General features: G+C 46.2%; 1 protein-coding gene across 1 annotated transcript in view; it reads right to left on the reverse strand.

Moving 5' to 3' along the window:
* SORCS2 (sortilin related VPS10 domain containing receptor 2) overlaps positions 1-12,727 on the reverse strand; it is a 211,845-nt gene that overhangs the window by 34,919 nt on the left and 164,199 nt on the right. The window contains exons 16-18 of the mRNA XM_056862280.1: positions 10,580-10,713; positions 8,256-8,384; positions 5,462-5,633 (exon numbers count right to left, since the gene is read on the reverse strand). Coding sequence (XP_056718258.1) covers positions 5,462-5,633; positions 8,256-8,384; positions 10,580-10,713 — 435 coding nt within the window. The remainder of the gene's footprint in view (positions 1-5,461; positions 5,634-8,255; positions 8,385-10,579; positions 10,714-12,727) is intronic.

The following is a 12,727-nucleotide window of genomic DNA, read 5'->3' on the forward strand; positions in this document are numbered from 1 at the left end:
CTTTTTTTGTCCTGGGGGTGTGCGGGGAATGGGTTGGGAGGAGGCGCAGCTGCGCCTCTTCCCCACAGTCCCTGCACGCCAGCAGCTCAGGAATGCGCTGTAAGACAGTTAAAGCAGAATTATGGTTAGTGGAGAACGATTGATCAGAGCATAGGAAGGAGAAACCAGGATGCTTCCACAAGGCCCTCAGGTTGAGACCTAGGCCATTAACGCATGGCCACTTTCTCCCTCTTTTCTCCCGGGAATGCAGCGAATTGGCAAGGTCCCCACGCATGTTCTTTGCACAAGTGCGTGTTGACCCCTCCCCCTTTCGCTACATTCCCGGGAGAACGCCTTCCTCTGTTATTGCGACATAAATGGAAGCCGTGCAACAGAGGAAGGAGCTTGCCTGTGCGTACAGGGTGCCCGGATTGACTCCCCACCAGGAGACGTCCGGGCCCCGGCAGCACAGCAGCGGCGCTCCTTTCCCCGCCGGGTAGAAGGCACTGCCCGGCCCTGGTGGGGAGAGCAGCAGTGGCAGCACCTTCTCCCCCGCCCCAGCCGGCGTTTGAAGCTCATCTCCGAGCAGCCTGCTGCCTGCATCCCCGCCATCACCCAGCGAAACGTTGCCGAGTGGAGGTTTGTGGTGGCTGGAAGTGCGCGAACCTGGCACCGGAAGGGGCTGCCACCGCCACTTCACCTATGACAGCGGGGATCCAGGCAGCAGACTGCTTGGATGTGAGCTTCAAACGCCGGCTGGGGGGGGGGGGGAGGAGAGTGCGGGGTAGGGTGGCGGGTAAAATCCCGCTGATCCACCAGGCTGCCTGCCGGCCAGCTGATGGCCAGTGGGCACTGTGTGCACGTGCTCACATGCATCACTTTAGGGAAAACCCGAAAGTGACGCGGACACTCTGGCAATCTCGGATAAAACTCTCTGGAAACCCTAGAGTTTTGGCTGAGATCACTACAGCATCCGCGTCACTTGGGCGTGCGCATCGCACACCACAGCCATGGCCCCGGAAATCTCCTGCCGGTGGAGCTACGGGGCCTGGCAAGCCTAGCGCGGGGAGAGGGGGAGAGAGAGGTGTGGGTCAGGTGGGGTGGGGGGAGGAAAAAGTGACGCCGCGGCTTTCCCCGACACAGCCTGGCAGTGCCTTCTACCCAGCGGTGAAAGCAGCCGAATTTGTTTGCCCAAATGTGAGATTGGCCAGGGACAAACAAATTTGATTATGGCCATGTGTTAACGGCCCTAGTGTGGTGTCGTGGTTAGAGTGCTGGACAAGGATCTGGGAGACCCAGGTTCAAATGCCCATTCTGCCATGGAAGCTTGCTTGGGCCAGTCACACACTGTCAGTCTAATCCCCCTATAAAAGGTCAGGGAAGGGTCTGAGAAGATGCTGTCTGTCAGTGGATAGAGCCAGAAAGAGAGGAGGAAGACCTTGGGTGAGATTTAACCCTTTCCCCACTTTAAGCTGAGGCCACTGAGGCCTGCAGAGTGGGGCACTGGAGGGGGCGCTAGACCTGGAACCCAATTCAGGTGGCTCCCCAAAGATACCCAAAAGCCAAGGTTTGGTTCAGTTCTTCACATCTTCAGTTGCAACAACTTGGGTAGAAAGGCTGAAAAATACCATTTCTACCTGAGACACGGAGAACTGAACCAGCCAGAGTTGACGGCACTGGCCTATACCAGTTGTCTTGAACACATGGGTCAGGACCCTCAGGTGGGGTGCAGAAGAAGAAGTAGTGTTGGTTTTTATACCCCGAATTTCTCTACCTTTAAGGAGTCTCAAACTGACTTACAATCGCCTCCCCTTCCCCTCCCCACAACAGACACCTTGTGAGGTAGGTGGGGCTGAGAGAGTTCAGAGAGAACTGTGACTAGCCCAAGGCCACCCAGCTGGCTTCATGTGTAGGAGTGGGGAAACAAACCCGGTTCACCAGATAAAAGTCCTCAGCTCATATGTAGGAGTGGGGAATCAAACTCGGTTCTCCAGATTAGAGTCCACCACTCTTAACCATGTTACAGGCTTTAACATATGGAACGTATGAACTGATGTATTAGTGTAGTTCATAGACAGAATTTACCTATTTCTGAATTATGAAACTTTCATATATGAGGCTTTCATATAGAAGCTTTAAGCTAAACAAGCCTGGACATGTCTCCCATTCATTCATTCAAAAGACAGTTCTAAGTTGCTTGGTTAGTAACATTCAGCTAAACGTGAACAGCTAAATGTGAACAGCTAAATGTGAATGCAGAAATGTATTCAAAAAAGATCTATAAAATGGAATTTGTGCCAAGTCTAATATCAGAGGAAATGCTTTGAAGTAGCCATTTCCCTTTCAGCTTTTGAAGCTGTGACTTTATGGTAGTGTTCTTCTGTTCAACAAAAAACTACTCCATAGCAACCAACTACAAGATGCATTTCAATAGACGTTATGCTGTTTTAAAGTTTATATATATTAGAATATTAGTAGGATATTAAGAATATACTCATTTTCACCGCATTCCTTGAGATATAAAGATGTTTGTAAAATGAAATGTTACAGATGTATGGATTAGCTGAAATAGCTGAATCTTGTATTGACTGTTCAGTATATTGTTCAGTCAACAGATAGTCTTGCTGGAAGAAGAACTTATATGGGAGTATACAGAAAGCGTTCAGCTAAAGTTGAACTGCAGTAGTATACTTCTTGGAGTGGAAACCATGTTATGTAATAGATATTGGACAGTATAAATATACGAAGAAAAAGGCTAGAAAGTTAGATCTCTTGAAGTCTTTGGACTGAGAGGATCTCAGAAGAGATTGGCTTTGGTATGTATGAACTTACTTATATGCTATTATAGATTGTGTGAATCAGACTCTTTTAACTAAATCGGACTTCTTTAACTGTTATATTTCAAGTATTGGATTTTAAAACTAAAGAGTATGTAGAACTTTCTTGTATACACTTTTAACACTTTTAAGACTTTGTAATACTTGCATATACACATATACCGTATATACTCGTGTATAAGCCGAGTTTTTCAGCCCAAAAAAAGGGCTGAAAAAGCCGGCCTCGGCTTATACACGGGTCAATACGGTAGAAGGGGGGAGGGGGGAGGAGGGAGGAGAGAGGGGGGAACACCGGCGCCGCCGAGCCACCGCCATTTTCTCCCGCCGGGAGGGGCCCTGGGCAGCCTCTCTGCAGCCGCAGGGAAGCTGCCCTGGCCCCCCCCGGCCCCCGCCACCATTTTCTCCTGCCGGGAGGGGCCCTGGGCAGCCTCTCTGCAGCCGCAGGGAAGCTGCCCTGGCCCACCCCCCCCCGGCAACCGCCGCCATTTTCTCCCGCCGGGAGGGGCCCTGGGCAGCCTCTCTGCAGCCGCAGGGAAGCTGCCCTGGCCCCCCCCGGCCCCCGCCACCATTTTCTCCTGCCGGGAGGGGCCCTGGGCAGCCTCTCTGCAGCCGCAGGGAAGCTGCCCTGGCCCCCCCCCCCGGCAACCGCCGCCATTTTCTCCCACCGGGAGGGGCCCTGGGCAGCCTCTCTGCAGCCGCAGGAAGGCTGCCCCGGCCCTCCCCGCATTTTCCCCGCCGGGAGGGGCCCTGGGAGGCCCCTGCCTGTCCCGCCGCTACCGCCCACGCGCCTGGGCGCCTTCCTCCGGTCGGCAGCGGCCTGGAGGGGCCTCCTACCGGCCCAGGAAGGACGCGCCGCCGCCGCTTCACCGCCTCTCCAGGTAAGTAGTGGGTTCAGGGGCTCTTCCCCCTCCCCCCCTTGGATGGCACTGGGGTCGGGGTGGGTCGGGAGGGCCTGGGAGGCGGCGGGAGGGCGACCTGGGGCAAGGGCCCTGCGCTCTAAAATGCCGGCCGCCATTTTAGAGCGCAGCATTGAGGGTAAAGGAAATTTCTTATTGCCCCTCGGCTTATACGCGGGTCAATAAGAAATTCCCTTTTCTGGCCTCTAATTTGGGGGGGTCGGCTTATACTCGGGTCGGCTTATACCCGAGTATATACGGTATTACATTGAAGCTATTCAATAAAAAAACTTTCTTGCGTAAGTAAATTAAGTTGAGCCTCCACAGAATGGATGAAGGTGCAGAGAGAGTTACAAAGTCGAGATCTGGGGGCTGTGAAGCACTTCCACACAGTGATGAGTTAACTCTGTTCCTCTGCTAAGTTGCTGGAGAGTACTCAGAATTAATATGTTTCCCGGGTAAATGCTTGATTTGCCTAAGCTTGACAGAAATGTGCTGTCCTTCTCTGAGCATGCGAAGAGCCAGGGAGTGGTCCTGGCCCCTGCATTGCTTTTTGGGAAACAGGCGAGTGCTGTGGTCAGGATGCTGTCTGTCTGATCTGAAAGCTCTCTCTCCTCCTTGCCACATTGACCCGTACATCCTACACCTCCAGATTACAATGCTGTAACATGCTCTATGTGAGGCTGCCATTGACAGTAACACAGAAACTGCAGCAGGTGCAGAATGCGGCAGTATGCCTCTTGTCTGATGGGAGGCATTGTCTGCATCTCATGCACATCTCACACACTGAATTCTTGTGCGTTTCCAGGCACGATTTGAGGTGCTGGTTTTGAAGTATGAAACCCTTTATGGCCACATATTTGAAGGAACATCTCTCCTGCTATTCACCGATGCAGAAGTTGAGGTCAGCATAATGTCATCTATTATTGATTCCCCCTTTTCAAGAGGTACATCTGTCCTCTTTCAGGGCTACATTTTTCTTCAGAGTTTCCCCCCCTGTGGAACGACTAGCTAGAAGAGGGCCTTCTCTGGCAAGATTTGGGAAACTGTATAAGGTTGGATTATTCTTGTGGGCCTCTGAAAATTGAAATTGATTGCTGATAAACTACACTAGACCAAAAGACGGCAGCCATTTTGTTTCTTCTGAAGCTCCAAGGTGAAGATTGGTGTCCCTCAGAATTATGAGTCTGACGGCATATACTGTTGAAACTAAATTTGGGTAAATTCAATCTGCTCAGATCTTGGGGTTTCTATTACAGTATAAAATTTTATCAGCCTCACAGTTTGTATGTTTTTTGTGACAACATCTGACTTTTAGTGATGTTTTGGTTGTCTTTGTTTTTAATGTCATTAATTATTCAGTGTCATGAAAAAGCAGGATACAAACACCTAAACAAACAAATAAATAGAGTTTGCCTTTTTCTGAGCGTTCTCTTCTGAATTATTAAGCTGCCATATATGTCTCCTGGGAAATGCATTGAAGAACATTTGTTTCTTCTGAATCAATATTTTTACTTTTAAAAAAGTAATTAAAACATCTCTGTACTAGAAGGATGAATGAATACAGAGGAATAAAATTTGCTACTTCTAGGGAAGAGGGCATTTTTACGGTCTTTACTTTTTTATTATGTGATTTTAAAAACATCTTTTAATTTTTTCTCTGCACTATAGCACAATAATTGTTATTTGTTTTCCAACAACTATGCAGAATGGACAGTGTCCAGTTTCACAACTCGAAATTTTGATTACCTGATCTTGTTTAACAATGAAGGTGACATTTTCTCCGGGCTTAACTGCCAGGCTGTCCCCCTTGATGCTGATCTGCAGTCCTTGGGGAGCAGTTGCTGGACACACGTGCCGAGACACGTTTTGCTGCAGATCCACACCGCCCTCACACACGTTAGAGATAACTTTGCGATACCTGTAGGAAAAACAAAAGCAGAGGATGTGTATGGATGCTGAACGGGGATGACCTATCAGAAGACTGTACATCTTATGAGTAGGATTTAGTAGGTCTGATTGTGCAGGATCAAGCCATTCAGTGATCAGGCAGAGAGGCCAGCAGTGCTGCTTGGCCATGGCTGTTCTCAAGAGGCAGAGCCAGGCCCAAGGAGAAACTCCGGAAAGAGGTCAAGGTGTAATTGGTAAGTCAAGCTGAAGAAAGTCCCAAGAAGGCTGCCTGAGCAGGTAGGACAGAGATAAGAGGAATGGTGTTGGAAAGTGATGTCAAGTCACGGCTGACTTATGGTGACTCCACAGGGTTTTCATTCAGGGGGTTTGCCATTGCCAGACTCTGCATAGCAACCCTGGATTTCCTTGGTGGTCTCTCATCCAAAGACTAACCAGGGCTGACTTTGCTTAGCTTCCGAGATCTGACAATATTGGGCTAGCCTGCATTTATAGCCCACCCTCATTCCCGGTCCAACCGGGCTCAGGGTGGGTTACAACCTTTATTCTTAGTTCAGATGCCCCAAGATATGGTAGCTAAGGGCCAGATCAAGTGTGGTGCTGCCGTGAGTTCTAGGAAGGGAGTTCCCAGTGTTTGTTTTTTAAACTGAAAGCGCATCCAATTCAGAATGGGACCAAACCGCAAGGGGAGGGTGTTACACTCCCCCCACCCCCCCAATCCCTTTCCCCCATCCTGAAGTAGTCCTGCAGAACTACTTACCCTGCTGGGACAAACTTAACATCTACTTGTATTAGAACTTGTATGTTTCCTCAGTGGGGCAAACTGTAGCTCCACTGGGAATGCTTGTGGAAGGAAAAGGGTGCAGGGAGTAAGTCTGAACACCCCTTCCTGCTTGCTACAGTCCTGATCTGACTGGAGATCAGTGCCATTGATGGGACTTCCAAAATTACGCCTGACTAGGCCTTAGGGAGTCCGCTGATGCCATAAGATACCTGTCATCTACATCCCATGTTAGTGTGCCCTTCCTTCAAGAAGCCCAGGGCAGTGTCGACAATGTACGATTTATGGGGGAATGGGAGGCTTGGATGAAATACTGTGAATATGAATTAGGACTGGGGAAAATGGAAGAGTACCTTTTATTCTGATCTAGATGACATTAGATGACATTATTAACACAAAGAAGTGTAATTAATTATATTAATAGATTATTGTAAATGAAATTTAATTGAGATATAAGAATAATTAAGATCAGATCATATCACGATGGGATAGAATACTTTATTAAGAGGCGGACGGAGGTGATGGGGAAGTCAAAAATTTTTCCATTATTTTTTATTTTTATTAAGTATTTAAATAATTACAACAACATTAGTTATGATTTAGATTTTCATATTACTTTCATTGTTGTTTGTTGATATGGAAAATTTATATTATAAAAACCAATAAAAAATTTCAAAAAATAAATAAAAAAAAGAAGCCCAGGGCAGCGTCCATGTTTCTTTCTTCTTCCAGTTTTCCCCTCATGTCAACTTGGCAAGATATTTTGGGAGTGCATGTGGCCCAAGGTCACCCAGTGAGCATGGTGGCTAGAAGGAACCCTCCTTGCTGACTCCCCCCACAGTTTTCTGCCACTTAACACAGATGAGGGATGGCAAAAAGGGTCCTGTCCACACTGGGAGAAGCGAATGTTGGTAAAGCCACACGTGAACAATGCAACCACCCACAAACAATTTTACCAATAAATCGCTTTCAAAGATTTCAATGAAAATGTCATTCATCTCAAAATATACATGTTGTTTCTTGGTTTGCAGTAGCAACGAGGAGGTCAAATTTATGCTGTATGCCAGAAAGAATCCAAAAACGCCTCAGCACCTTACGGATATAAGTATTGAAATTTGGTGTGGATGACTTTGGTTTAAGTTCTTTCTTAGGGCTCAAACAGATTAATAGAAGACCACAGTTCTCATTCCATCCATCAAATGCAAGCTAGAGATTTATGCAGCCTCAGTTTTCCTCAGGACTGTATGGGGAAGGAAGTGGGGAGTTAACCCTTCAACCTCCACTCAGTTTCACTATTCAGAACTGATCTCCCTACTTTGTTATTCATATTTTAGAGAGGAAAATGCATATTTTAAAAGGACACATCTTTTCTCCTTTAGAATGCTAATAGCAGAGCAGAGGATATAATTTCAAACAGGGAAACTAGGCAGAAGTTGAAGGGTTAAAATCCCTCTCCCTTCCCTGCACAGCCTGAAGCAAACTGAGGCTGCACAACACTACAATTTGCATTTTATAGATGGAACGTGACATATCATTTTTGTCTGGTCTGTTGGGAGGCCTTTGCCACAAACTCCCTCAGTGATGATGGTCAAAACACTTCTCCCAGAACTTAAGACACCCATCTATAAAATTAGGGGGGAGGAAATGAACTGGAAAACACCTTTCACACTGAAAATGTTATAAAACCCAATCTGCTTTCTTTAGCCAGTGATGGGCAGCATTACCAACCCTTGTGGACCTGTTTAGAAAGGCAATCAACGCAACAAATACATAAAGGTTGGAAGGAGACAAACAAGGACAAACAAGTCACCACAAAACACTCTCTCTCGCACACACACACACACAACCACTTACCCTGTGCTGCTTCTGTATTCATGTCCTAACAGACAGTCTTCAGGAGGAGTTTCTGGGTGAAACCAAAAGTCAGCAAAGCATGTGCTAGACTCAGATTTTAGCAGTGATGAACGCTCAAACCCATAATCACTACAGGACAACAACAAAGATTAATTGTTCAACAGGCTTATCTTTGCTGGAAGTGGAGCTGTATGTCAAAACTGAACTGTGTAACAATGCCTAGAACCCATTCGCATTGCCTGTGATCCAGCGAGCACAGATGCATAGCTGACATCTTGGGTTGCCCCACTGGAAGAGGCACAATGCATGGGCTCGCAGCTCTCCTCTTGGTGCTGAGAGAAGCATGGAAGCTCCAATGCAAACCAACCCACCCAGCGCCACAAGATGCAACCTGGTAAATATAAACTCTCTCAGAAGGGATCTGTGGCATCTCTTTCCTGCAGCATGGGATGGCCTGTCAAGCTTCAGGTAGGGAGCGTGAGAATAGTCCTGTCCCTCTAGAATATAGTCACCTGGTGGACACTATGGTAGTAACCAAACCTGGTGATCTTTCTGAGGTTGAATCTTTCTATTGCACATACTCTCCCAGGCACAGTCAACGGGGCTCCCACAGAAGGGTTTGAACATCCACTCGTTAGAAGGATGCCCATCACCTACCAGTGACTGGAATTTGCCATTTACCATCAGAGAACCACCAAGAGGAGTTACAAGAAACATCGGTTGTGCGGCCTAAAGACAAATGTGCCCTTCTCCAACTTTACAAAGGCAACCAAGGAGTCCATGAACACTTCTGAGAATGGGCACCTCCCACCAAAGAAATGATATACCCAATCCTGCCTCTGGAAGACTTGTTGGGGCATTAGCAGTGTACTAGGACTGGCTACTACCCAGATTTTATTTTATTTTTTAAAATTTCCTCCCAACTGAATTTATATACGTCAGTTATACTTGCAGTAATGCAGTAATGCTGAATGTAATACTACTTTTCTATTATTTTTAATTTTTTTTAAAAAATTTTTTTAAGGTTTAGGTGGGGACTGGTCCAAGCTTGAATGGCAAGATTCCTTGCTTAGAGAGCAGCTGCTACTGCAGTGCTACGGACTTCTTCTACCATGGATGTGTACAGTGGGCCCCTCAAGCTGAATGGTTCCTGATGGGGGTCCTGATTGCACTGTGTATCAACCACCAGCTCTGCCTGTGCCTGCAAAGACATGTGCACGCAGGGGCCAAGAACTGGCTCATGCTATCTGCACAGCATATTGCAGATTCATGGTACAATTTGCCTCTCTCTGGAGTCAGCCTCAAAACTCCAATATATCCTCACTGACCAGGGTCACAGAACAGATCTGAGATTTAATTCACTGGGAAAGGATGGTAGCTGAGTTTAAAATGTTTTGAAGATCAGTTCCTGTAATTAATAGCAGAGTGGTATGAAACTCTTTCTTGCCACATGTGGACTTCTTCTCCCAAACTGATTTTTCTCCCCAAGGGTTTAACTTACTTAATATTGTTGGATTCATTTAGAGCACTGTGGATAACAACACTCAAAAAGAAATTAGGCTCCTATGGTCTCTCGCAACAGATGCTCATCCCCCTTGGATATGATCGGGCAAAAGAATTGGTTAAGCAGAGAATATTGGAGATGGAAAGGCAGCATGACCTAAACAGAATTAAAAATCCATTGTTTGATGTCACTGTTCTTAATAAGTTGTCACCGATGCCTTACCTACTCAATATAAGTAACTCAGAATGCAGGAGCGCTTTCACCTTAATGTGATATAACGCTCTCCCGTCGGCAATGACAGAGGGCAAATATAAAAAGATCCCTTTCCAGGAACGTATGTGCATCTGCCAGGAGGGTAGCGTTGAGACAACAGAACATGTGATATTTGACTGCAGGATTTACAATCAAATACGGCAAGAATTTATACTGCCCATTTTGACTGGCCTTCCAACTAGTCAAAGATCCACCCAACTAAGGAAAATACTCTCAGACAGGAATAATGAGATAACTATAAAGCAAGATGCTAATTTCAAAAAAGGGAGGAGCCAGCCGCGCTAAACTACTGCCTTGCTGCTAAAAAAGAAGAAAAGAAAAGAAAGAGCGTGCAGCAAGCTGAACTCCACATGAAACGAACTGCTGGCTAATCATTCTCATTTGCCTGTTACAAGAAAAAGTTGGAAATAATCTTGGTTGTTCCCCCCCGCCCCAAATGAATGCAAAATCCGCCCCTTTTGTTAAGAAATGCAGAGTGTTCAATATGCTCAGGACTCATCTCAGGGACTCCTCCAGAACCACCACAAAGATCTATTGAAAGGCTCACCATAAGAAATCAGAATGGCGACACTCACAAACTGTGGAAGTGAGTGCTGACATAAAGCTTCTCCCTTTAATGCACCATGACGAACTCTTCCTCTTCCGAAAGCTCCTCTGCTGACCCATGATGCAACGGTCACCCTGAAATATTAAAATATTAACTCTCATGACTATCAGATACGTATGAGAGCCAGCGTGGTGTAGTGGTTAAGAGCAGTGGACTCTGATCTGGAGACCCGGGTTTGATTACCCACTCCGCCACATGAAGCCTGGTGGGTGACCTTGGGCTAGTCACAGTTCTCTCAGAACTCTCTCAGTCCCACCTAGCTCACAGGGTGTCTGTTGTGGGGAGAGGAAAGGAAGGCAATTGTAAGCTGGCTTGATTCTCCTTAAAAGGTAGAGAAAACCAGGGTATAAAAACCAACTCTTCTTCTTCTGCTTATGCTGGACTGAACTGTACTCTGCAGTTGCAGTTTAAAGGTAAAGGTTCCCTGTGCAAGCACCGGGTCATTCCTGACCCATGGGGAGACGTCACATCCCGACGTTTTCTAGGCAGACTTTGTTTTGCGGGGTGGTTTGCCAATGCCTTCCCCAGTCATCTTCCCTTTACCCCAGCAAGCTGGGTACTCATTTGACCGACCTCGGAAGGATGGAAGGCTGAGTCAACCTTGAGCCGGATACCTGAAACCGACTTCCGTCGGGATCGAACTCAGGTCGTAAGCAGAGCTTTGGACTGCAGTACTGCAGCTTAATACTCTGCGCCACGGGGCTCCTTAGTTGCAGTTTAGGTAGGCTTTAAATTGAGATACACATTTGTTTGGAATTATGTTTCAGAATTACTACTTTGATTTACTTAGAGCATTTATAGACTGCATTTCTATTTCAAAAGTGTCCCTGAAGCAGCATACAAATAAAAATAATTGAAATCCGTTTAGAACAATTAAAACAATCAAAATGTCAATTAAAAACCCCAATTAAAAAGTGTTAATACACAGCAAAGAAACAGTTAAAATGCAGATTTTTTTTTCAAAGCCAAAAACAAAAGCGCACAGATCAGCCATTGAAAGGATGGAGGACAGGAAAGTCTTCACTTTGTGCTAAAAAGAAAACAATGTTGGGGGTTCTCAGATCTGTCTAGGAAGGGTATTCTATAAACCGATGCCACGGGGCCTCTCACCATCTGCCTAATCTCTGACAATGGGAGCGAGATGGGTCTGCTGAGCAGATCTCAACATTCTGGCAGTTCCATATGGGAGGAGTTGGTCCCTGAAGTACCTTGGGAATCCAGCTGAAATCTTTCCATTTGTCTTTAGCTATATTAGTGGCAGAGCATTTTGCATGCAATTCAACTTGTCTGGGATGATTTTTCTTAACACAGATTGCCAGCCACATTAATTAAGTATTTTTCCGCTATTATCCCTCTTATTTCTGGCATGATTTTACAAACAAAGCTGTTCTGAAGGCTCCCCGTGGTTTTGCAGAACAGGCAAAGGAAGGGAACTGAGAGTAAAAAAGAAACAGCAACAAACCTTAATTATACGTCTCATCATTTGGGATAGAACATTATCGCAATCAGGATACAGGAAATAAATTATTCCAGATGGATTTGCTTTATTGTCCTAGTCTAAAAGTCTTGACAAAATGCACATACACCACAATAATGAACAAGAATTAAGAAAAACAACCTTTCTAGCAGACAGTTGGCAAAAATACCGAAGGGCAAGCTTTACTAGTGAATCATTTAAATGCCATCTTCATGATAATCCATAGCTAGTTCAGAATCTACAGTGCAAACACTGCAGCCATACAGGGGACGTTTTCTGTGTAGCCAGTGTTGGGTAGTGGGCAAATTTAGATCAGGGTGACATAGGTCATTTATGCATGGTTGCTTTGTCACGATTCTCTCATGATGTCTTGGTTCTCCGTCGGGTTATGCACAATGTTTCCTCCTTGGGAGTACAGCCCGCTCCCATCCTGCGACTTCCCTGGGTTTTCCAATCCCTGTTTTATCACTCTTTTAAAGTTTGTCCCAAGCCCATCTCGGGCACCGGAAAATACATAGTTCAGCCACAGGTCGATCTTCCCAGGTCTCAACACTCCCCCATTCTCCTCCTCCTCCAACTCCTCCTTCAGACAGTCTTCAGCCATCCCCTCT

Source organism: Euleptes europaea, chromosome 17 (genome assembly GCF_029931775.1).
Source record: "Euleptes europaea isolate rEulEur1 chromosome 17, rEulEur1.hap1, whole genome shotgun sequence".
NCBI classification, from domain to species: Eukaryota; Metazoa; Chordata; class Lepidosauria; order Squamata; family Sphaerodactylidae; genus Euleptes; species Euleptes europaea.